General features: G+C 50.6%; 8 protein-coding genes across 8 annotated transcripts; 4 read left to right on the forward strand and 4 right to left on the reverse strand.

Moving 5' to 3' along the window:
- The first annotated feature begins 93 nt into the window (after positions 1 to 93).
- Positions 94 to 3,754, forward strand: BO72DRAFT_483708 (kinesin family protein). Its single transcript, XM_040947816.1, has 2 exons — positions 94 to 493; positions 554 to 3,754. Exons 1-2 carry the CDS (start codon positions 303 to 305, stop codon positions 3,387 to 3,389), a joined length of 3,027 nt encoding a protein of 1,008 aa, XP_040804587.1. The 5' UTR covers positions 94 to 302; the 3' UTR covers positions 3,390 to 3,754.
- A 196-nt stretch (positions 3,755 to 3,950) lies between these two features.
- Positions 3,951 to 5,406, forward strand: BO72DRAFT_483709 (peptide-methionine-S-sulfoxide reductase). The gene is made up of 3 exons (XM_040947817.1): positions 3,951 to 4,433; positions 4,514 to 4,832; positions 4,909 to 5,406. The coding sequence occupies exons 1-3, from the start codon at positions 4,148 to 4,150 to the stop codon at positions 4,940 to 4,942; spliced, it is 639 nt and encodes a 212-aa protein (XP_040804588.1). The 5' UTR covers positions 3,951 to 4,147; the 3' UTR covers positions 4,943 to 5,406.
- A 1,021-nt stretch (positions 5,407 to 6,427) lies between these two features.
- Positions 6,428 to 7,795, forward strand: BO72DRAFT_466014 (uncharacterized protein; the record flags this gene model as incomplete). The annotated part of the gene is made up of 4 exons (XM_040946748.1): positions 6,428 to 6,502; positions 6,559 to 6,684; positions 6,740 to 7,538; positions 7,602 to 7,795. The coding sequence occupies 4 exons, from the start codon at positions 6,428 to 6,430 to the stop codon at positions 7,793 to 7,795; spliced, it is 1,194 nt and encodes a 397-aa protein (XP_040804589.1).
- A 4,183-nt stretch (positions 7,796 to 11,978) lies between these two features.
- On the forward strand, positions 11,979 to 14,166 carry utr2 (putative cell wall glucanase (Utr2)). The gene is made up of 3 exons (XM_040943973.1): positions 11,979 to 12,449; positions 12,510 to 12,947; positions 13,001 to 14,166. The coding sequence occupies exons 1-3, from the start codon at positions 12,335 to 12,337 to the stop codon at positions 13,750 to 13,752; spliced, it is 1,305 nt and encodes a 434-aa protein (XP_040804590.1). The 5' UTR covers positions 11,979 to 12,334; the 3' UTR covers positions 13,753 to 14,166.
- A 786-nt stretch (positions 14,167 to 14,952) lies between these two features.
- Positions 14,953 to 17,251, reverse strand: BO72DRAFT_483711 (alkaline phosphatase). The gene is made up of 2 exons (XM_040947818.1): positions 15,618 to 17,251; positions 14,953 to 15,563 (listed from the first exon to the last, which is right to left on the reverse strand). The coding sequence occupies exons 1-2, from the start codon at positions 17,116 to 17,118 to the stop codon at positions 15,253 to 15,255; spliced, it is 1,812 nt and encodes a 603-aa protein (XP_040804591.1). The 5' UTR covers positions 17,119 to 17,251; the 3' UTR covers positions 14,953 to 15,252.
- A 166-nt stretch (positions 17,252 to 17,417) lies between these two features.
- Positions 17,418 to 18,722, reverse strand: BO72DRAFT_397614 (Mth938-like domain-containing protein). Its single transcript, XM_040942065.1, has 2 exons — positions 17,983 to 18,722; positions 17,418 to 17,870 (listed from the first exon to the last, which is right to left on the reverse strand). The coding sequence occupies exons 1-2, from the start codon at positions 18,491 to 18,493 to the stop codon at positions 17,665 to 17,667; spliced, it is 717 nt and encodes a 238-aa protein (XP_040804592.1). The 5' UTR covers positions 18,494 to 18,722; the 3' UTR covers positions 17,418 to 17,664.
- Positions 18,723 to 19,357: 635 nt separating this feature from the next.
- On the reverse strand, positions 19,358 to 22,307 carry hmt1 (putative vacuolar ABC heavy metal transporter (Hmt1); the record flags this gene model as incomplete). Its single annotated transcript, XM_040947819.1, has 3 exons — positions 19,358 to 20,678; positions 20,737 to 21,863; positions 21,951 to 22,307. 3 exons carry the CDS (start codon positions 22,305 to 22,307, stop codon positions 19,358 to 19,360), a joined length of 2,805 nt encoding a protein of 934 aa, XP_040804593.1.
- Positions 22,308 to 22,529: 222 nt separating this feature from the next.
- Positions 22,530 to 23,547, reverse strand: BO72DRAFT_284127 (uncharacterized protein). The gene has a single exon (XM_040940313.1). The coding sequence runs from the start codon at positions 23,310 to 23,312 to the stop codon at positions 22,752 to 22,754; it is 561 nt and encodes a 186-aa protein (XP_040804594.1). The 5' UTR covers positions 23,313 to 23,547; the 3' UTR covers positions 22,530 to 22,751.
- Between the last annotated feature and the right edge of the window lie 490 nt (positions 23,548 to 24,037).

The following is a 24,037-nucleotide window of genomic DNA, read 5'->3' on the forward strand; positions in this document are numbered from 1 at the left end:
TTGCTAGGAGCAACAAGGCGGTGGAAAACACGTCAATGTCAACAGATTGGCCGAAGGTCGAACTAGTGCCAGCGTTGCTCAACAGGGGAGACTTTCTGGGGCCGTCTTGATTAATAGGTCCACAATCAACATTCCTCACTTCCACGTTCTGTGCACCTAATTTTTCCATCTCTTCGTTGTTCTTTCTTCGTCTGCCTTGTTGACGGTACAGGGCGTCGCTCCCCTGGATAGCCGACCTCCGCGTTGAATTACCTAGAGGGACGTGACGCCTCTGCGGTGATAGTTGGTTGCACTATTACAATATGACCGACGCTTCTTCCATCACTGTCGCGGTCCGGGTAAGGCCGTTCACAATTAGAGAAGCAGCACAGCTCTCAAAATGTGAAGACGGCCCATTGTTCCTTGGTGACGGGTCACTGGCGGCAGCGCCGACACCCAAGCTCAACCAGAAGGGTCTCCGATCTATCATCAAGGTCATTGACGATCGATGCCTGTGAGTAGCACAGCATGCGTGGCCAGTGTGCATGGCTTGACTGATCTCTGTTTCTACTAGTGTTTTCGATCCCCCGGAAGACAACCCTGTCCAAAAGTTTTCGAAAAGCGTCGTACCAAACGGAAAACGCGTCAAGGACCAGACCTTCGCTTTCGATCGAATTTTTGACCAAAATGCCTCTCAGGGCGAGGTATATGAATCAACAACGCGGGGCCTTCTCGACAGCGTACTAGATGGGTACAATGCTACTGTGTTTGCTTATGGTGCTACGGGCTGTGGAAAGACTCATACAATCACTGGAACCGCCCAGCAACCGGGTATCATCTTCATGACGATGCAGGAGCTCTTTGAGCGTATCGATGAACGATCAGACGAAAAAGCAACCGAGATCTCGCTCTCCTATCTCGAAATCTACAACGAGACAATTCGTGATTTGCTGGTGCCTGGAGGTAGTAAAGGAGGTCTGATGCTTCGGGAGGACTCCAACCATTCGGTTTCGGTGGCTGGCCTGTCGAGCCATCATCCGCAAAATGTCCAGCAAGTGATGGATATGATCATGAGGGGCAATGAATGCCGCACCATGTCGCCTACGGAGGCCAACGCTACCTCTTCGCGCTCGCATGCGGTCCTTCAGATCAATATTGCACAAAAGGATCGGAATGCAGATGTGAACGAGCCCCATACAATGGCCACATTGAGCATCATTGATCTTGCAGGAAGCGAGCGTGCCAGCGCTACAAAGAACAGAGGAGAACGACTCTTCGAAGGTGCAAATATTAACAAATCCCTCCTTGCCCTCGGGAGCTGCATCAACGCGCTTTGCGATCCCCGAAAGCGAAACCATATCCCTTATCGAAACTCGAAACTTACCCGGCTTCTGAAATTCGCGCTGGGCGGCAATTGCAAGACAGTTATGATCGTCTGCGTCAGCCCATCAAGCCAACATTTCGATGAGACCCAGAATACGTTACGCTATGCCAATAGAGCGAAGAACATCCAAACGAAAGTTACGCGAAATGTCTTCAATGTTAACCGCCACGTCAAGGACTTCCTGGTGAAGATCGATGAACAGATGGCGTTGATTAATGAATTGAAGGCCCAGCAAAAGAACTATGAGAAGGTTGCGTTCGCCAAATTCAGGAAGCAAACCGAGAAGAAGGACGCTGTCACGCGAGAAGGAATCGCTCGTATCCGCAGCGCTTACGAACACTCACTGCCAGAAAGGCAGGAGAGGACCAGCAACATGATCAAATTGAGACATATTAGCCGCCGGATCGGACTACTCTCATCTTGGATCGCGGCATTCGATCACGTTTGTGCATCCTCCGAGTCTGAACAACCACTATCCAATCTCAGAGCCATTCGCAAAACAGCACAAGGAATCCTTCTCGAATTGGAGAGTAGCAGGCAACACTATCATCAACGGTTGGCAAAGTCCACGTGGGACCGCAGCTTGGTTAGTGCTGTCGAGCATGCTGTTCGTCAGCTCCAAGAATTCAATTTCAATGACAGCAGCGACATCGACAATATCCATCGCGAAGCGGAATTATTGCGAGCAAATACGGAGCGCGAGGCTCTCTCCGCGGTTGCTGAACAAGATAAAGCTGGGGACGCAGCCGCCGTGCAAACGCTGCTTCAGGCTCAATTCGAAACTATCTCTGAGATTGAGAATATCATGGAGATGAGTGAAGAAGAGGCTGTCGAGACAGGCAGAAAGATTCTTGCCAGAATGCTTGGTTCCTGCTCTATCGTGACATCTAGCCTGGTCAAGCCTGATGGTAGTGTTCCGTCTCTCTTACCAGCCAGTCCCATTAAGACTATGAGCTCTCCCAAGCAAAAGAAGAGGGTTAGTTTAGCCGCTGCACCGCCCATCGGTCGACTCTCATATACACCTGTGGTCTTGACCCCAGCAGCACCGCCTTCTCCTACCAAAGGTTCTCCTAGACGCCGCAAGCTGAACGTGGGAAGGAAGAGCGTCAGCTTTTCGCCCAAGAAAGCCCAGCCAAAGCCGATCATCAAGAGAAGTGTGCGGTGGAGGGATGACGAAGAAGATGGTGCATTGACGGAAGTCCAGAAGACCCCTCAAAAGCCGGGTTTAGCACCAGTACCAGAAGCCAGCCCTGGAGAACCACCATTGCCTCGGGCATCTCCTATCCCGCGCGGAATTCCAGTGCCCACCCGCAACTTCAGTCCGTCAAGCGCCTCGTCCCCAATCTCAGCTGTACCAGAACCGACGTTGAATATCCAGAAGAACAACAGCCGCTTCAAAACTGGGTTCCTTTCGAAAAAGCCCGGTAGTTCGCCGATGGGACCACCTCCCACGTCCACACTTCCCCTGTCCGACAACGAAGCCTCGCCCCTCCGGGACATTGAGAACAGCAGCTTTTTGAACCGTTCAGTCGAGCGCCCCTCAAGAATTGCCGTTCGCACACCGAGTGGAAGCTACTCCGGCAGCCCTGCATCAGACACTAAGAGTGCAACAAGCTGGAAGGCAAGCAAAGATGACGCTATTAAGATAACGTCTGCAATGAGGCGCATCTCCGGAGGCTCGTTTGGAATTGGACCATCGGCTAACGCACTCCGCGTTCACCGTCGCCGAAGCCCAACAGCTGTAACCTACGGCAGTTCTCCCACGGAGAATACCATGTTCACAGCTTCGCAGGCACGACGCATGGTTAAGAGCGAGAAAGAGGAGACCAAACCTCGTGTCTTGAGTCCTCGTGCTCTGCCGATCATGAAGAACACACAACGCCGTAGCACATTGGGTGGAGACATTCGCCCGCGAGATATCAGCCTTACCAGTCGTGATGCCATAAGGCTCAGCATGGTGGCAGCCCCTTCCTTGGAGAGACCTCCAGAACATCTCTACCCCAGCAATGGATTCGGTATGAGGTAGATGAATTGCATATGAAATTGTTTGGTGTCATTGCATTGGTGATTTGGGTTGCTGGTACGGTGTTTGGGAATAGATACCATTTGCTTTCGTCCATCCTTGAAATTAAGACCGCGCAATCCGAGATTCGGTACAAACCTTATACTATACTTCTTCTCAGCTTGAAGGGGCTTGAGTTCCATCCAGGGCTTGGACAGACATCGTCGGCCATCTTCTTCCTTCATTGTTGATGGTTACATGCTTTTGTTTTCTTTTCCCATGAGTGGCATATTGCTCGGGATATGTACAATAAAAGCTTGCTGCAAGGTTTTCGTGGCCAATGCGCGTCTACAGGAGGCCATCTATCCAGCCCACTGCTGAATAAGATGATAATAATACCTTTATCAAGAGCACAATTCGTATTATAGACAGGTGAGAGATGATTTAATGGTACCCATGAATCTTATGTCATGCGCGGAATGACGCCACTAGAATTGGAGTATGACAAATTCACAATGGCGGGCGAGTTCCCGAGACCCCAAAGCGCGAGAGAGAGAGAGGTACTCAGCTGGACTCTGCATTGTACAATTAAAACAACCCAAACTCTTATTCCACTGCAACTGTGTTCAAATTCTCTTCACTACCTGCCTGTCCTCGCTAATTGACCAAAAAAAAAAGAAAACCGATCTCGGATCTGGAGAAGGGATTTGTCAGGTGCCCCTCTCCGACGGAAACCAAAACCTCAGGTGGAGCAAGAAGCGCAATCGCATAAATAATTATTTATGGCCTTTGCGGCGCCCGCTTTTGGCTCGACTTTTTTCTCTCGAATTGCCCGTCAATTCTCGACCAGCTCACCTTTCCTGGCCTTAACCACCCCGTCCACCTCGCGCAACATGTCGACCAACACGCAGACCGCCACAGTAGCCGCCGGATGTTTCTGGGGTGTGGAGCACCTCTTCCGCAAGCACTTCGGCAATGGAAAAGGTGTCTTGGAAGCCAAGGTCGGCTACTCCGGTGGACACAGCGCGAACCCTTCTTATCGTGCTGTGTGCACGGGGGAGACTGGTCGTAAGTGCATTCGCGAGCTGAGCGGTTATTTGAGTCGCACGGAAACTGACGTTTTGACCTCTCTTGTGGTTACTTTGCAGACGCCGAGGCATTGCAGATGACGTTCGACCCCTCGATTGTCAGCTACCGCTCCCTTCTAGAATTCTTCTACCGCATGCACGACCCCACCACTTTAAACCGTCAAGGCGGCGACATTGGCACGCAGTACCGCAGCGTGATCTTCACGCATGGCGAGGAACAGGATCGGATTGCTCGTGAGGTTACGGAGAAGGTCTCCCAGGAATGGTACAAGCAGCCGGTCACGACCGCAATCGTGGGCGCGGGCCAGTGGTGGGATGCGGAGGACTACCACCAGCTGTACTTGACCAAGAACCCCGATGGTTATGAATGCCCTGCTCAGTATGTGGAACTCTTCCTCCTTTGCGCCCCGAGAGTACGTTGGCTAATCGGTCGTTCTCCTTGTTTTTTTCGCTAGCTTCGTGAGGTCGTTCCCTCCGCTTTCTGCTTGACTCGCGTGTAAGATTTGAGATATGAGATATGTTGCCATGCCTAGTAGTATGAGAGGTAATTACTGTCAGTTAAGCTGCGCTCAATTGAGAAAGGGACCTGTGGTTCGTTTTGTCTTGCTTTTTTCTTTGGGAAAGAGAGACCAGTGCCTAGCTGCGATCCGTAGCCTTAACTCATGCTGCTAATGTCCCCGTTGAGACGGACTGCGTGGTCAGCTACGCAGCTCGCCAATGATGGTGGGGTATCGGATGATGCTCGTGATGCTCAGTGAGCCCTGTACAGAGAAGCTTTGATCTGGGTTGTCTGTAGTACACTGATGTCAATGCCAGTGAGTGCGTTTTCAACATGTCTCCAGCTTCGAATACGCATGTCTTATCCAGGCAAGGCAGTTATACTGTAACACAGGCTGGTTCCTTTCCTTTCTCCTCAGAGAAAGGCTTGCTTTAGCAATATACCCTTCAAGCTGGAGCACCTTCACTTGTTCATGCGAGTTGTCTTCGTCTACCAGCTATATGGTCCAAAGCTGCGCTCACATTTTCTATGTGAACCTGAAAGGCGTGCTGGAATAGAGGAATATCAGGTTGTCCGGTTCAATATTCGAACAAGGCAAGTCTGATCAGAAGAGTCTCCGATATACCCAAGAAGTCCAGCTGTAAAGGGTCCACGAGCGTCCATAGAGCTGCGCTGTAGGAATCAGTGAATAGTCCGGAATCTTCCTCTGGTTGTGAAGTATTCACTGTGCGTACTCCCTCCATATATCAAGAGCCAGCCTGTTTCCCTCCCTCTCCCCCTCTCCCTTTCCTCTCACTTCCCTCTTTCACTTCCTTCTCTTCCCCTCTTCTTCTTCTCTTTCATCCTCTGCCTCCTCTTAATCTCTCTCTCTCTCTCCCTCTTTCTCTCTTCCTTCCCCACCTCGCCCTCACCACCCCTTCCTCTTCCTCCTGTTTTGAATATCTTCCTCATATCTAAAATCCCCAGTTCCTGCATCGTCCTCAGCGGCGTGTTCGCTTTCTGTTTGTTATCTTTTCTGATAAAGTACACCTGCCCAGACTGTCAGCTTCTCTAGACGGCAGCCAGTGTACATAACACCAGTCCGCCGACACCCACATTCCGGTCAAGTCCTCTTGTGTGGGTGTCCTGGACTCACTCCGGTGTGGAGCTTGGATTGGACTCATCGTCCAGCTTTGCCTTTGGTTCTTCGGCTTCTTATCTCTATACGTCGACGTCTTCGTCGTTCTGAATACCCTCGGGAAATACTCTCGTATCTCATATCTGAGGGTTTGACAATCTGAGACCACTTGAGTAAAGTCTCAAGCCGACTTCCCAAGGTATGTCATATCAACTTCGCGCGACTGACGCGCACTGCCGCCGATATAAGTTAACAAGCATGGACTTCGATGTTAGGATATTTCTCCTGCTCATATACTCCTATTGCCCGCATCTGTTACCTTTAGCAACGTGGACACTTGTGCTGTACTTCAGACAACATGTCATACACTGTCAAAACAGTTGATGCTGCGATGGCCGAGGCGCTTAGACATCTGACCCAGATTTCTGCCTATGTGTGTGCATCGATGTCGAAATGCTTGTTGATGAAGTAAATCACTAACCTCGTCAGTTCCGTGATCGCCAAAACAACGCTGATGTCGCCAACGATATCGGGAGATTGAGCACCATGATCGTCATCAGATTCTCTGAGGGCATCATGAATGTCCCAGCCTCGGATTTCCTCCTGGAACCGCAGGTAAGAAAGCTCACTGCCACTGAAGCTACAGCTGCAACAATGCTAATTGGAGTAGGTCGATGATAACAATCAGATCGCCGTCGAGGGTCAAGCTCTTGAAAACTCCTCTCAGCCTACAGTGGCCCCCTCTTCTCTGAGCGAGGCTCAACAGGAGAATCAACGCAGCCTTGTCTTGCAGCAGGCACCGATGCGTGACAGACAGCTTCTGCCGAATGGCAATTGGGCTCGCGTTGTTGGCACGGTGCCCGAGTCTTCCACTCAGGCCCAGGCCCAGGCCCAGGCCCAGGAGCTAGTGCAGTATATGTCACCCGCGTCCTTGACTTCGAGTTCTCTATCTAGACAGAGCCATAATAGTGAAGAAGAGGCCGAATGCCGTGAGTTGGCCAATGCTGCACTCAGTCTCACTCCGCACATTATGCAAAACCCAACTGAGGCCAAGGCTGGAGTAATCCGCATCTATGGCAAGACTGCCAGAGAGCACACTTCCTTTATTACCACTCGCATCCACGAGGGTGCGCTGCAGGAGATTCGCGTCGAGGCTGACGATAGAACTCGCGTGACTTTTCAGCTTGCAAGCGCGGCCGTCGAGTTCCTGAAGTCCAACCGCGAGATGCAACAGCTGCTGGGCTACGGTCGCTTCGGCACCGGTTATCACGTCGAGTTGGCGGAGATTGTGGACTGGAATGATGACCTCCGCCGCATGAACCAGCCGATCCGAGAGCGTCGCCGCCTCTCTTTCGCCAGAAAGAGACTTTTTGCGGAGGGCATGACTCCTGACAAGTGGAAGCATGATATTCGCCAGCTCGCGGGTCCTGGCGCTATCGACTTTCTTTGGGTTTTCAATTCTGGTAATGGTAAGTGAGCGACTGTACACGTTGCCCTTCACTTCATGGCCTCACCCGCTGACTGGCCTGTAGCTACTGCTGTTTTCAACAGCACCATTGTCGCTCGCCGCGTGCTAGAGACATTCGAGAATTGGAAAAACGGCCGCAACGTTTACAGTGGTGTCTCTGTGACCTACTCCTCTGATCCCTGTGAGAAGGAGCTCGCCTTAGTTCGCGAGAGCCGTGCCAACATGGGCAGAGGCTATGTGAAGCGGGTCATCCGCTGATTGAATATGTCCTTCATCTGGGTAAAATTATCCCATCAAGGTGATGATTGAACCTGAGGACAAAAGACATTATCTGATCGATCTGGATTTACAACATGCAACTGGTGCGAGAATCTTAGGATTAAAGGAGAAAAAGTCAGAAAAAAAACTTGAGAAGTGAGAAGAAAAAAGAAAAAAGAAAAAAAAAAGAAACAGACTAACAGTGCAGAACAGGGATCTGAACCGTTTGCTAGTCGAAAGTCTTGTACGGAATGTTTGTCCGGATGCTGGAACAACGTGGCCGCCTGGTGCGCGCACGCACGATCCGGTCCGGGTTGCAATCCCAGGATGTCGACAGGCGCACGAGCAGTGGTGGGGATATTCCTTTTTTCTTACAGGGATATCAGATCACTGCATGTTCGGATCCTTGTTTCTGGACGTGTTGCTTATGCTAAATTGTCTTTTACTTACATTTACATCTACCATAGTAAAATATCCCTCTATGGATATTGTTACTTGAAAGGTACGAAGCATAATGTAGCGAAACTTGGCTCTCAAGGTCTGTCATCGTAGGCAACTAGGCAAGTACCCGTAGATAGAAGCAGTGATTTCGCTCGCGAGTACTCTGCAGTCGCGAACGAAGTTGTGGTATCAAGTAGACATAGGCAATCAAGTCATTGCTGCTGAACATTCGCGGACGTACTTACCACAACAAACGCCTTGTCCCGATACTGTACGCATGCGCCCGTGCGAAGTAGGTTTACAGAGTACTGGAAATTGAGGTAAACATCGCCCAGAAATCCAAATCCTCTAGAGTTCCTGTAGAGTTCCTATAACAAAGATTCTTTTTTATCAGCCTGTCTCGTTCAACCCACCTATTCCAACCTTTCTTGAGCTTCTGAACCTGGAGTAGTGGTTGGTAAGTTACTGATGTAGTATAGATCAACGGAATGGCAGTAACTAAGCGGAAGGCTTCTCTCTTGGTTTGGTGGAGAAAGAATTGGGAAAGCACGGATCGACATTACCCGATAATCCCTATCCTCCCCTTTTATGCATTCATATCGGCAGATCCCCTTGCTTCCCTTGCTCATCATCAGCATCAACAAGAAGAAGAACAACACGATTGTTCAGCGGTGGGTTGGCTGGGTAATCTTGTGCTGTCGAGGTGGATGTACACCGGTGGTGCAGGTTGTAGAGATGTTAAACCCCGTCTGAATTTGGGAGTATTCCAACAGTTCGTGTGTAACTGCGGAGTACAGTACAGTACCTACATAGAAGAGACAATCGATGATGGGTTCAGTCCTTTCTCACTTTGCGAAATCATCGCGTGAGGGCTAACTTTTGGGCAAGATTGAAGTGCAAGAAATGCAGGAGTTATATAATATACTAGGTATATTGATTCATAGGCCAAGGATATTCAGTACTATCCAGGTACTGTTTAGTGTTCCCCTGAACTACGGAGTACTCCGTACAACTAACTACCGGTTAACAATTAGGATTGGAGCTTTATTCGTTTTTTTTTTCTATGGTACTCCGCTGAGAGTTCGCCAAGGAAGCAAGAGAGGAAAATGAACCCACCCTTTTTCTCTGACCCCTGCAGTTTAGTGCATCTAATCTGCAAAGCATTTTACTGAGTCAAAAAAAAAGGGGGGGAGTTTGGGGGTTGTGATTGGTAGCTTGGGGGTTGGCGGTTTTGGCGAATAAGGTTCGGTAGATGGATGCAGTGGTTGGTTACGGAATAAGGTACCTACTACCTACAGTATGGTAACTGCAGAAGACTGGTCTTATTATAATACTGTTCATGGATGTTCGACTGTTTCTTTCGAGAAGGATTCTACATCCAACATCCGACATATGATTTTGATAAGTGATATGTGGACGGTAGACGGTAGACGGGGATTTTTTTCTTTTGGCGAAATTGATTGGTGATTAATTGCTTTGGCTTAGGGTGGGTTTCGGATTGATTGGGGATCGAATAATGAACGGCGGGGACTGATAAAGAGAAAAAAAAAACCGTTGGATGTTTGTGAGATGGAACGATGCGGTTATTGCTGGGGTTGCTTCAAATGTTTGGAGGCTCAAGTCTTTCTTTCTTTATGCAACGCTCATTGATCATACATAGTGCTGTACCATAGCAATTAGAATGGAATGCTTCCTTGTGTTCTACCCTTCGTGATCGCGAGAATCGTTCGTCTGTGAGTCTTGCAGGACACATTCCATGGCTGACGGGGCGACGGACGAGAGATCCTAAAAATAATCCCTATCGAATAACACAAAGAACCCAAGAGCCCAAGAACCGTGGGAAAGACCGGAAAGAAGTTGTGGCTTACCCAAACTAGCTAAAAATGAGTAATCTTGTCTGCCTACCGTTACCCATGGTCTATCGGTAAGAGAGCGGAAGTAGAATCCACTTAAATGGCATCTTGACTTAGAATAATAATCGACCCGGAGTGACGAAGAATCGATGTTGTTTACTAGTGGTTCTGGTCCGTGAGGAAGAAAACAAAACACAAGACTAGGTGTGTTGTGGTTGCTTTCCCTCTTTCTTCCCCCTTACTAGAGATAAGGGACGGGCGGAGCAAGCGGCAAGGTTGTCGATCGGGGGGAAGGGACAGACGGGGTCCAAGGGGCCCGAAGTAGTGACTGAGGTAATCGGAATGTGCGCGTGGAGCAGACAATGTGAGGGTGAGTGTTCAACAGCACCCGTGGGCGTCAACCTCACGCAACCGGTCAGTTTGTTTCCGATGGAGCGGCGACACGGACCGAACGCCATTCGAAATCTGGACTTTCTGGTTTAGAGTGTGGTTGTATAGCGAGGGCATGATATGATGTCAGTTTAGCTTCAAACCTAACTGTTCGCGACAAACCCCCTGAGTGTTGTCGCTTATCTGGCAGTGCTTCAGATGTCAGGTGAGCATGGGGGCAAGGGGGGACAGAGAAGAACGAGTAGGTGGGTTAGTCCGCGAGCAGGGCTCACGGCGCGTGGGTACCTGAACTGTGGGCGACAGGCAGCTCCATCGAGTCTAAGACATTACTTTGTGAGCGTTCAGACCATTGATTGATCGGGCTTGAACCAGGATCGGAGGTTCTCCATTTTGGTTCATTTCGGCTGAATAGGGTCGACAACGAAGGCATTTATTTCAATTTAGGTTTGAGAGTGGCGCAAGTTGACAGTTCTCAGATGGGTAGCCCACACGCAGGAAAGAGGGAGTGATACTAGACAAGGTAGGATCAAGCGACTTGGTGGCATCTTGAGGCAAATACAATAATGTAATAATAATGAGCCAGTCAACGGTCAGTCAGTAGTCTAAGCGGCGGAGATAAGAGAGTCAAAAGCAGCGAGGGAGTGGGGAGGGGACAAGGACCCCCGAAAGGGACTAGTAGTGGAGAATCATGGATTATCCCTCGGAGGCCGAGGGGAAAGAGAGCGCTGAGCCGAGCGAAAGAGGGTCCTGGGGAAATTCAGGGAAAATTACAATTCAGGGCCTAAGGCAATTACTTGCTTGCTTACTTCCTTCCTTATTACTTACTGCATTCGCCCCTCGTGGCCCAGTCAACCATTTGAGGGTCAACAACCTGGCATACCACGCTTTGAATGGTTTCATGCTGCCGTCACCATCTCTCCGGAGGATTCATTCAGTCATCCATTCTTCAAAGACAATCAGGGGGTAACCCAGGGTGATCATTACGTATTCTGCGATAGCAATCTTTGAACTTCTCTGTAGAGGGTGTCTCTGTAGAGGATGTACTGACTGACTACTGAGGAGTTTACCAAGGTTACTTAGCCACTAGCTCGGCAACTAGCGTGGCCATGCAGTGTGTTAACTAACGCATCCAGCAAATTAATTAGCCTAGGTTTGTCCATTCATCCATATACACACCACACCACTGCAGTACTTCCTTCCTTCCTCCTTCCTATATATGATCTCTCCCTCCCTCTTTCCCCCATTCGGAGAGGTAAGCCTCGTGGTACAATTCGTTCGGTCTTCGCGATTTCTCTTCGCCTTTTGACTTCCTCCTGTTCCTCTTCTCTCTTTCTTTCTCTCTTCTCTCTTTTCTCTCTTTCGCTTTCTCTCTCCCTCCGTCTACTCATTCACTCGCTTTCAACAACTAATACTACAACGACTAACTACTACTACTATCACTCACATCCTGACCCTTTCTATCTACTATCCCACTAGTGGCAGCTCACTCCCGAATCGTCCCGTGATCCCTCATTTATTGGCGCATTCGTTGGTTGGTCTTGGTTCAAAACCGGTCGTTAATAATATACTGTATTCTTAAAAGGGAACTGTGGGGATCTTGGGTAAGTTCCTTCTTGCTTTCCGTGGCTCAGGAACCCGCTCTGCATCAGACGATCCATGAATGAATGATAAGACATGTGGTTCCCGTCCCGGGCACAACAGTTTGGCTAATATATTGCCTGGCCCTCCGCGCTCCCCCAGATCTGCAGTGATTCTCGATTCCAATTCTTCTTCCACTCTCTGTCTTCGATTTCCCCCCCTACTCGTTCGCCGCCTTTTGGTCTCGCGAAGCTAGGACTCGTTGACAACCGCCAATATGCACATCGTATCCTCCCTATTTTTGGCCTCTTTGGCCGCCACATCCGCCTTGGCTTCCGCTCCCACATGCAGCACCAGCTCGCAATGTCCTGAGGAGTACCCCTGCTGTTCGCGTTAGTGATCCTGATCAATCCCTGGCCATCAAGAGTGTCGTTGCTGACCGTCTTCATCAGAGTACGGCGAATGTGGTACCGGCGCTTACTGTCTGGGTGGATGCGATCCACTTTCGTCTTACTCCCTCGACTCCTGCGTTTCCGAGCCCGTGTGTCAGAGTAGAACCTACACGTGGGAGAACCTGGACAACTCCGCCTTGAACACCAAGTACCTCGGAAATTCTTCCGAGACCGACTGGGTCTACAGCGGTTACCCTAAGATCGAGGACGGGAATCTTCTATTAACAATGCCCAAGAACACCGTGGGCAGTCTGTTCGCCAACAACCACTACGTCTGGTATGGAAAGATTTCTGGCAAGGTCAAGAGCAGCCGGGGTAAAGGTGTTGTCACCGCCTTCATCCTGCTGTCTGATGTCAAGGACGAGATCGACTTCGAGTTTGTCGGTTCCGACCTCGCTAACGTCCAGACCAACTACTACTGGCAGGGTGTTTTGGATTGTAAGTTGACCCCTGTGGCCCACACGAGTCCGCTGCTGACATTCGATCTCTAGACAACAACGGAGGAAAGTCCGCTGTTAATGGCAGTGATACTTTCGACGATTGGCATGACTACGAGATTGATTGGACCGAAGATGCTATCACCTGGTCTGTGGACGGTCAGGTCACTCGCACCCTGACCAAGGAGTCCACCTACAATGCAACTTCCAAGACCTACAAATACCCTCAAACACCTTCACGAATGCAGCTGTCATTGTGGCCTGCAGGCCAAGCCAGCAATGCGGAGGGAACAATCCAGTGGGCTGGCGGTGAGATCGACTGGGACAGCGAGGATATCAAGGACAAGGGATACTACTACGCCACCTTCGGAGACATCACGGTTGAGTGCTACGATGCCCCGAACGGTACGGTCTCGAAAGGCGACAAGTCTTACGCGTTTGTCAATGAGGAAGGGCTCGAGAGCTCGGTTGTGATTACCGACAACAGTACCGTTCTTGCCTCTTTTGGCGCTACGGGCCTGGATATGGATCTCGGTAGCAGCAGCACTACCAACACCACGGGCGACAACAGCACGGTCCCCGAAAACCGTGGAGGCTCGGGCAATGAGCCTGGAGCCACGAGCTCAAGCACCGGCACCGGCACCGGCACTGGCACCAGCAGTGGTAGCTCAAGCGATTCGACGGGTTTCAGCCAGGGTACCTCAACCGACACTAGCTCCAACGGCGTCGCCTCTCAAAATGAGCGTGTTCTGAGAGGCTCGTTCTTTGCCGCATTGGTGGCAATTGTCGTTTCGGTCACTCTATAAACAGAGTCAACAACCTCCGTTTTCCCCTTCTTGGACATTCTTATTCATATATTTGCTTGACTCTTACCTGGCCCGAAATACCGTCACTCCTTCTACGACTTCAGCGTACCATTCTTACCTTTGATGTTTTATACCTGGCGCACTATTCGCCCTTGTCTGTTCTTGACCCCCTTACTCCTATTACTCTTTCCCAGTGGATGTCTTGACGCTTTTTAATGATCGCGCATCGGAGGTTGCGTCCCTGTTTTGACGTCATGAAAATGGCTTTTGAAGACCTTTACTTAATACCCTGTTTTGTTTCCGTATTGGCGTGGGCATGTCGTTTGGATGCTTATGATGTGCTGTGCCGTAGATAAGTACCTTCAGGTCAATAAATAACACCCTTTTTTAGCGGATTATCTGCAAATAAACGCACCAGTTAGATTTCAAGACGTTGGGTTGCTTCGTTTATTAGTTCATATAAGTGACTTTTTTAATCTCTGTGCGTTCTACACAACTTACCCAAGGGACGAGACGATGCTCTATAAAAGGAGGTTATGATGTGCGGGATCAGAAGAAAGACAGTTCTGCTTTGGGGTCCTTTCCTTCTCTTAATTCATCCCAGAGCTCCAGACAGACAGCCATAAACAGTTAGACCTACTACCCACGACAACGATTCCAATGACCCCAACTCCACCCACCACTTCTTCTATCCTCCTCGACCTCAAGCCATTATTGGCGTACCCACCCGCCCACCTAGGAACACTAGCCATACTATTTATTCCCTCCATGCATCCATCCCGCCGCATCTTCATTCCCCCAACCCATTCTCTGAATAAAGAACCATCCAGCAGGGGGATTACCCTTGCATTCGAGAAACCCAACCACGCACATGACCGAAGCTTATTCCGCGAGATAGAGATTCGTCGGAGTCCTCTCTGTATCGCGTTGCTTAATTCGGGCCTATGCTATCGATGACGATGCGCGTATACCGCACGCGAGATCGATGAGGGTCCATTGGAACTGATTTTCACGTGACCCACACCCACACTCGGGTCGCATTGGGTCGGGTTCGCTTAGCAGGCAAAAGACAAGCCTACTACGTGGATGGGTGGGTGGGGCTCAGGGGGAGTCTACTGTAGTAGGGACAGAAGTGTATGTGTGTATGTACGTGTAGATGGGCTATTAGGTACTGAGTAGTTGTAGAGCATAAGGAGGTTGGTTTCTGATTGGTACTGTACTTTGCCCCCCCCCCAACTGAGGGCTTTGCTGCAAAGGATTTCGAGCTAATGCTCATCCATCTTGTTCATGCAAATATTCGATTGTGGACGATTACTATGTAGAGGACTTGACCAACTGTGAGATGAGACAAACCGAATGGCCCTGATGAATGTGGTTGTTGTGGTTATGATGATCCAGCCGCCCGGACGCCAGAATGACCATGCAAAGTTGTCATGACATAACGGTTGAAATAAGTAAGAATGAAGAGTATACAATTGCCAGTTACAGCCGACTATCAGTCTAGTGAGCACCACCGCAGTTGCAGCCTCCCTCCGTCAGCGAGCGCTTGAACTCGCCATGGTAGGTGTCCATCCCCTCAGTGCGGACATCGGCACCGAGTGGGTCACCCAGCCAGCCGAACGATGATGTGTCGACCTGGTGCTCCGACGAGGCCACGGACCAGTATTCGGACGCTTGCAGCTTATCGGTGATGGGCTGCAAGTCGAGATTGAGATACTTGGTGAGGAATGATCCCACATCGATATTCTCGTTGTTTCCCAGGAGAGGCCAGGCATCCTTCGTGGAGGAAGCATAAATGTTCACGTCAACAGCTAGACGCGATGGTTAGTGTATCAATCAGCAATAAGATGAGGTGGACGCCATACCAGAATGTCCATGTGTCGCCCATCCAATCTGGGCCCTTCTGCTCACGATATCTGCGAACACATATTGGGGAGTGATTGGCGAGTCGGGATCAAGCACGGCCCAGATTTCCTCCTCGGTGGCATCGGTAATGCCGAGATCCTTCTCCAGCAATTTCCGAACAAACTTCTTCTGTGCAGAGGAGTCGCTTTCCTTGGAGATAAAATCCTGGAGCTTCTTGTTAACGTATTCTGACGAGTGACTAGCGTTGGCCAGCACCCCAGGAAGCCACTTGTAATCCGGATAGGAAGCATGGAGCTGTCGCGCGGCAGCCAGACCGCCGGTCTCATGGTCGGACGTGCTCACCACCACTCCAGGGGTAGAATCCTTCTCAAGGAAGTCCAAGACGGCCGCGAAAGCCTTGTCATAAGCCAACACCTCGTTGACCTGGGCAGCTGGGTCGTTTCCATGGCCAGCATGGTCGATGCGTGAACCCTCAATCATGAGGAAGAATCCCTTGTCACTGTCAGCGGTAGCCTCGCTGAGCGCCTTGAGCGCGGTGCGGGCCATCTCCTCCAAAGACGGATACACATCATTCTGGCTACGGCGGTCGATCTCGAAAGGGATGTCCTTCTCGGCGAAAAGACCCAGGAGCGGCAAGTTCACAGCAGCGCCTCCGTCCAGCGAATCGAATCCCTCCCGGTCGTTCAAGTAGTGGAATCCATTCGTCTTCGCCAACTCAATAAGGTCACGATCGTCAGCCCGACAACTTCCTTCAGTCGAGTTAGGCAGGAAATGGCACCGGCCTCCGCCCATGATGAGATCCACCACCCGGCCCAGAGGATGCTCACCGATCTCCTGCTCCGCGATGCGATCTTCGTACTGCCGAAGGTTGACGTGGGAGGCGAAGCAGGCTGGTGTTGCGTCGGTGATACGGGTGGTCACCACCAGACCGGTCTTGTAGCCTGCGAGAGCGGCCGCCTCGAGGACTGTCCCACAGGGAGAGTGGTCGGGAAGAACAGAAATGGCACCGTTGTAGCTCTTGAAGCCACAGGAGAACGCCGTGGCACCCGCAGCGGAGTCGGTCACGAGGCTGGAGCTCGATCGCGTCCTGGAGGTACCGATAATGTGCTGGTCCAGGACGAGAATATCGTCAATCGGAAGCCCTTCTGTGTATTGCTTGTAGTTCCGGGTCATGGTGAGACTGGCCGGGCCCATACCGTCCGACACCATGAAGATTAGGTTGCGCTTGCCGGTCGGCTTGCCCCCGGGGCCCCACGGATGCTTCGAGTGATCATTGACTCGGCTTGCCTCGTGCTGATAGACAACAGACAAAACAATCACAGCGACGGTGGCGAGCAAGGCCCATGTGAAAAGACCAACGTCTTTCCAGAATGCCCAGCCCCGGCCCTGACTGCGGTTGGTGCGTTCTCCGGTGAGTAGAGCGTCCTCTTCCTCGGCGTTGCGGATGGACGAGCGATCGGAGGACGGGCGCGAGGCCAGGAGTGGCTCTTGTCGCGCCATGTTCCTGTGTTGTTGCCTCTAGAAGACGAAAGATATAATGTATGATTGCGCAGTAGTGACAGTAAATCCGAGTATTTAATGAAAATTGAGAAGGAGAGAAAGAAGACAACAGGAGAGAGGAGAAGAAGACGAGGACGAAGTTACAGCTGCAAGAGCAACTCGGGGCAGCTGATAAGCAATCAATGGGCCAGCGTGACCCTGACTTGCTGTTTTGGGAATGGCTTCGTACGGGGGATCGACGTCACCGCCTCACTTTGATAGATAGATTAGGTAAGTATTATCCATGCAGTTTCAATGCTCTTTTTTTTTGGCATAATATACATACATGAACACAGAAGGAAAAAAAGAAATAAGAGTAGAGAAACAAAAAAAGAAAACAAGCCCGTAGTGGAGGTTCTCTCCATCGCGTGCTAGTACCCTCTCACACAGATACTGTTTCCCAACCTCGTAATTTACAGCTATCAACCTCCACATCCGATGTCTTGAGTGTACCAGACCATCCACCATGAAAAACTCACCACAGAGTGATATGCAGTGAACAGTAATCTATCTTCTGATATTCCCCTTCCATCCGATCGGAATCATAGCCGCAGCGATCTCCGACACACCTCTCTCAGTAGCAAGCAGATTGAACTGGGCAGCCGCATTGCGAGTATCGGCCACTTCAACCCGCAAGCCCAGGGAATTGAGATATCTCTTTGTTTCCGGCGATAGAGGGAAAACATATTCACCCATGCCAAGAATGAGGAGATCTATTGGGGAGGGGGAACAAATGAGGTTAGCGACACATCTATCAATCTTGTTTTCCTTTTTTTCTGCTTTTTTCCCTAGCATACAGGATAAGCAAAAGATGTCGTGACTTACCAGGACGAGGCCACACCAGATCCAATACACCCCAGGCCTGCTCGTCAAGCTCGAATTGACTCTTCTTGTTGAGCATAGCATCCCGATGACCCCCGGGGGCTACCTGCCACGGACGCCACGGGAACGCCTCTCCGCCCACGAGCATGACGCCGTCGCCACCGGTAATCTTCACTCCGTTGTTGAGGTGGAACCCGGTGTCCAAAGTGGCATCGATAGCAGTGGTCGGCGCGGGGATGTTGCCGAGGACATTGAGGGCGGCGAAATCCGTCTGCGTGTCCTCCGTCGACTGAGGGCCGCGGTCGTGGCTCGAGGGCTTTGCGCTGTGGGCGCGAGGAATCATGCGGGTAGGGCGGGCATTGTTGCTGTTGTGCCGCGGAGATGAGACCGAGAGGCCAATCCGAGAGAGAGGCGAGCGAGATCGGGATGTGAGCTGGGCACAGAGATTGACGCTGCGGTCGGCGAAGATGGAAGTACGCAAGGCGCGCAGAAGCTGGGGTGATGGGCTGTGCATAGTGGTGGAGCTTCTGCTAGGACTCGCGGTGGGTGATGGTGATGGTGATGGTGAACCAGGGCTATAAGTATTCCTGGGTTGATACTGTTGAGAGAATCAACCTTAAAGCACAGGTTTCATTCAACTGGTCTTTGGAAACCGTCAGCCTGGAGAGGATGTGCAGGGGCAGGAGCGATAATGATGTTAGCACAAAATATTTAAGTCCGTCTTGGAGCTCCGGAGCATTGAGACATTCCCCCCGACATTGGAACGCCGCGCAGGCGGCGCCCGGCGTATAACTACCTTAACTATCTTAGGCAGGCGGTGGCCGCATGATCCATAACTTACGAGCCAATAGGCCGGCGGCCAATAGTAACCTACCCCAGAGCTGCTAAGTAAGTTGCCCGTGGCACAAATACCGGCCCCAGACTGAGTATCATGGATACCGAACGGTTGACTATTGAACTTCCGTACCATTGCAGTGGTCGATCTACTCCGCAGCTTTGATGCTATCCTGAAAAACTCTTTTGTATTAAGTACTATGTTGGCAAAGTGCAACACATGAAGTAGTCAGCTAAATGCAATTCGTCTAGCACGTTTCATTCACCGTTCCATGCTCGTAACCTTGGGCCGAACTAGGGGGCCAACTCGACGTCTCCCCTGAGATGGCAATGAAAGCAATGCCATACAAGTGATAAGTCGATAGGATGCCTTTGTATTCAAACGATTGTGTGGGACTGTATAATATGTCGCTGGCTTCAAATCTGAATCGCCAGAGTCTCGCGCAATTTCCACGACAGCTGGTAGAAGTGGATTGCGAGACAAGGACGAACGATGCCACCCGTGGTATTAACGCCGTACCATCTATACAATGACTCGGGGCCCTCATCTTCGGCTTTCTTCGGTAGGCTTGTTGGTAGATTGACCCTGACTTGGTCGACCTGCCGCGTCATGGGCGTTACTGTTCCGATCCTCGTCAGACTGACTGGAGCTATCATCGCCAACAGCGCCCGACGTTGATGCACTACGCAGGCGTTGGGCTCGATCTTGTAGCACTTGAGCTTCAGCTGCGGCTCTCTGGGCCCGAATCTGCTTGCGCCACATGCTTGCGTAGCGGCCCTTCATAGCCAGCAGTTGATCGTGTGTGCCACGCTCAACAACGCGTCCTTCATGCAGAACTAGGATTTGGTCTGCCGTTGTAATTGTGCTCAACCGATGAGCAATGACAAGCATGGTACGACCACGAGCAAGGCTAGCAAGTGCCCCTTGGATGTGCTCCTCCGTCTCGGTATCGAGAGCGGCGGTCGCCTCATCCAGAAGGATAATCCGCGGATTCTTGAGGATAGTACGAGCAATGGCTACCCGTTGCTTCTCTCCTCCACTCAACCGTAGGCCACGCTCGCCGACTTTAGTGTTATACCCGTCGGGGAAGGACAGGATCTTATCGTGGATGCTAGCCGCTCTACACGCTTCATATACCTCCTCGTCCGTGGCGTTTTGGTTGGCATATTTCAGGTTGTACATCAGTGTCTCATTGAAGAGGACAGTGTCCTGGGGTACAACGCCCATGTGCCGCCGAAGAGAGTCGATGGTTATACTTTCAACGTCGTGACCATCAACGCACATACGACCGCGTTCGGCGTTGTAAAAGCGGAAAAGTAGTCGGAAGACTGTGGACTTTCCTCCGCCAGACTCACCCACCAAAGCCGTCGTGGTGCCTGGTTCACAGTGGAATGTGAGGCCGTTCAGAGCCGGCTTCCGCGTGTCATACGAGAACTCAACATTCTCAAATGTGATCCGGCCGCTGCACACGGACAGAGGCCTTGCGCTAGGGCGATCTACAACGGTAGGTTGTTCCCGGAAAAGCTCCAGCATTCGCTCTGAGTTGATAAGGGCGGACTGGATGGAACGGTAAAAGGTTCCAAAGAAATTGAGAGGCCCCTGCAACTGTGCCATGTAGGTGAGCAATGACACAAACTGACCTACATCTCGCTGACCCATGGACACCTGATATGCAGCGATAAAACAGGCAATGAGCAAACCCAGCATGAAGACAGTGTTCTGTGACGTGTTCATAAGGTTGAGAGAAAAGAGAACGTGATACTCGGCTCTTTGATAGTCTGACACGGCTTGGCGGTATCTGCCGAACTCATAGTCTTCGGCATTGAAATATTTGACGGTTTCATAAGAGACCATCGAGTCATTCCTGTGGTGATTTCGTCAGCTTCTAAAACAGTGAAACGTTGGCTCAAGCTAGCCCTTACTTGACGGCATCTTCCTGTCTGGACTTATTGACCATTTCCCTCCGAATCTCCGCCCTCCACTGTGCCAAGCGCACTGTGACGTAGAGGTAGCAGAAAGTAATGATGGTGACCACAAGGGCGTAGTATGCATCGAAGAAAATCAGGAAGAAGACAATGGCCACGCAAAGATCGACCAGCATAGGAACAACTTGAAAGGTGACCTGCTCGAGGAATGTGTTGATCGAACTACCTTTGCTGAGCGCAGATAGCACCTCACCCGTCTTCTTTCCCAAGTGGAAATCGAGACTGAGGCCGTGCACGTGTTCGAAAGCCGCGGTCGACAGCTCCATGTACGAGTATTGGCTCACAGGGATCCAAAGATTTGAGCGCAAGGATCCGATTAGTCCCTGGTTGCCCTGCAACCATCGGTAGAGAATATACAAGCAGATCTCGAACCACGGAATCCTAAACTCGCCATCCTCTCTGGAGAGGATGTTCGTGATGACACCCACCTGATATGGGACAAGCACATTGACAATGCGCTGCAAAACGATTAACACGAAACAGATGACCACCACAATCTGCAAACGGCGAGACTTGGACGGCCAGAGATATGGAAAGAACAGGGAGTATCCACTCAAGTATTCCCACCAGCTTGTAGAAGGGACAGTGGTCGGGCGTACCCATGGATCGGTAGGCTTCGAAGGTTGAGCATGCCCGTTCGTCGCACCATGGCCGTTTGTCGCACCATAGCCATCCCCATTCTCTACATTGTGGGCATCGAGTAGTCCCGTAGTCTCGGTAGAGCCGTTCACACGGCTTCGTTCCCTCTTTGGGTTGACGTTTATCGAGTTCGCGACATAAGTCAGGACCATGGTGGCGAGGATGAGCACTCGGAAGCAATTGAAGACGACCCCTGTCACTTCCCAGGGAGTTATCCCATGTCGGAGACGACCACCAATAGGATCTCCAACCACTGGTTCTCGATGGGGCCCAGTGTAGATAGAGAGGGATGTGCCAAGAACACCGATTTCGATTGGGATTGCGATGAGCCATGGGAGGAATTGAGCAAATGTCGGGGACGGATTCGTGTCCAACAGCGAGACAAGGATAATGGCGTAGTCAAAGAATGACCCAACGACATATATCTATGGCAAATTAGAAGCTGCTTCGCAGGACGGACAACACATGGCGATTACACAGGGAGCTCCACAGGATCAAAGCAGCGAACTTACCACAACGGACTGGCCGCACCACCAATGCTCCGATCTAGCAATGATGACATGCGACACATTCAGCGCGCCTTCTGCGACAATGGTCAACAGAATTCCTACTGAAAACCATTTGAAGAGCAGCTTCGCGTTCTGAGAAAATCGTTGAGGAGATTTGAGTACGGTCATTGTGCTCCTTGACCGCTTGGGGAGCGGTCTTCCCCCGGGTCCAGTTTGCGCATTTTTGCTGTTGCGATTCACGTTCTTGGCTGCCAGGATAGAATTGGCAACAAACGAGGCGATGAAGACGAGGAGAAGGAGAATTGGGGATCCAGTACGAAGGTACCCCAGGAGTTCCCGGGTTGCATGATGAGGATCCATGGTGTGATGGATGTCCACTCAGTGACCGAGATTTTTCTTTGGACGTTCAAGGTATAATTTCCATGACACTGCGACCGCGACCTTCTCTCCAGGACGAGGAATACAGATGACAGGCGGTGAGAGCTCGGAGTGCGGGAAAGTACTCGAGGTTCGAGGCGAATTATGATCGGGGATTCGTCGAACGAAGAAAGCCGGGAGTTGAACGAGAGCCGGCGGACACGTGGGAAGTAGTAAAGTTATGTCTGTCTTGTAATGTTCTATTAAATTTAAAGAGCAAAAGAGATTCTTGACGCAAAAAGACAGGAAGAAACACAGATATGAGAATTGAAAGGGAAGAATCCTTTAGAGAGAAAAAGGGCGTGAAAGGTTAAAAACTTAAAATGAGGAAAAAAAGGGACTGTAATAGATACAGGAGAAGAAGAATACAGGTTGATTAAGCAAAGACTATAAAGAAGAGTAAAAGGTTGGCAACCGGAGGTGTACGTTGCACCAATATCTCTGATCATGCAAGAAACAAATTAAAAGAAGAGGAGGGGAGGGAGGAAAGGGAAGGGAAAGAGGGAAAAAAAAGGACAGGATAGACCAGAGGCACACGAGAGGAAAGGATCGTTGGATACAAATAGCAGCTTGACGAGAGCAAGATGGAATGACGGTGTGGATGCGGAAGAAGTCGAGAACCAGAACTGCACTAGCTTGAGTTTCCAAAGCTAGTTCCGTATTAAGCTTGGTTGGATCCGGAAGGCGAGGGGAAGGAAAATAATAATATCCAGCATTATTATTATTATGATTATGTTTCCTTAGAGCAAAAAAAAAAAAAGAAAATTCGAAAAGGAAAAAAGAGGAAAAAAAAAAAAAAAAAAAAGGCAGGAAAAAAAAAAAAAAAGCAAAATAACAGCAAAACAACGAGGGAAAGAAAGCAAAGAAGAACAGAAGGAATATCCGCCCTACGTACCTCGCCCCAACGGTCGTTTTCATTATTCCCGGCTGATCAGATGCAGGCAGCATCGGAGGTTTTCTTTCTCACCTGCGTTCTCTCTGTCTCTCTTAACACCTTTGCCTCCCACCATCCCCTCCTATGCGCAGTTTAATGGTATGAGTCAAATTAAAATAGAAAGGGCCCGGGGTGGGTGAGGGCCTCCTCAATCGGAAAGGTTAAATCATGGTCTGGAATGATCAAACTACAGGGTAGTACGTATTCTGTTTGTCTCTCCAGGATGTACCAGCCGTTGTAAACACCCTTCTGGTCGAATCCCGTGGAGATTTAGAGGTGTAGAGGTGCATCATACCCAATGAGAACAGGGGTTGGAATGAAGGTTCCCGTGTGCTGAAGGAAAAGAATCCACTCAGGGGGAAGGGACAATGAGTTCTCAAGCACTACTCCGTCTATTCAAGAAGAATGAGACAGATGATGGCGGATGAGGGGAGGTGAAGGCCTGTGGGGTAGGTCGGTAAGTCGGTAAGTACGTAGTAGAATAGATGGCACAACTGCAAGTTACCGCCAAGTTGATACATAAAGACACCATGAGGCACACGCATGAGCTCCGCCGATGGCGACAAGCGAGAAGCAACTGGAGGGGGTCACTTGTAGGGGTATGTCATGACAGATCTCGATGGAGGAGGGCTTTGCGCAGATCGATGCGAGAAGGTGACAATGGAACGAGGACGAGGAGGACGAATGATGGAGGGCCTGGGCTGCCGCAGCAATTAACCGCTCGGGGATTCCCTGGAAG

The sequence above is a fragment of the Aspergillus fijiensis genome (assembly GCF_003184825.1).
Source record: "Aspergillus fijiensis CBS 313.89 unplaced genomic scaffold BO72scaffold_8, whole genome shotgun sequence".
Classification (NCBI taxonomy): Eukaryota; Fungi; Ascomycota; class Eurotiomycetes; order Eurotiales; family Aspergillaceae; genus Aspergillus; species Aspergillus fijiensis.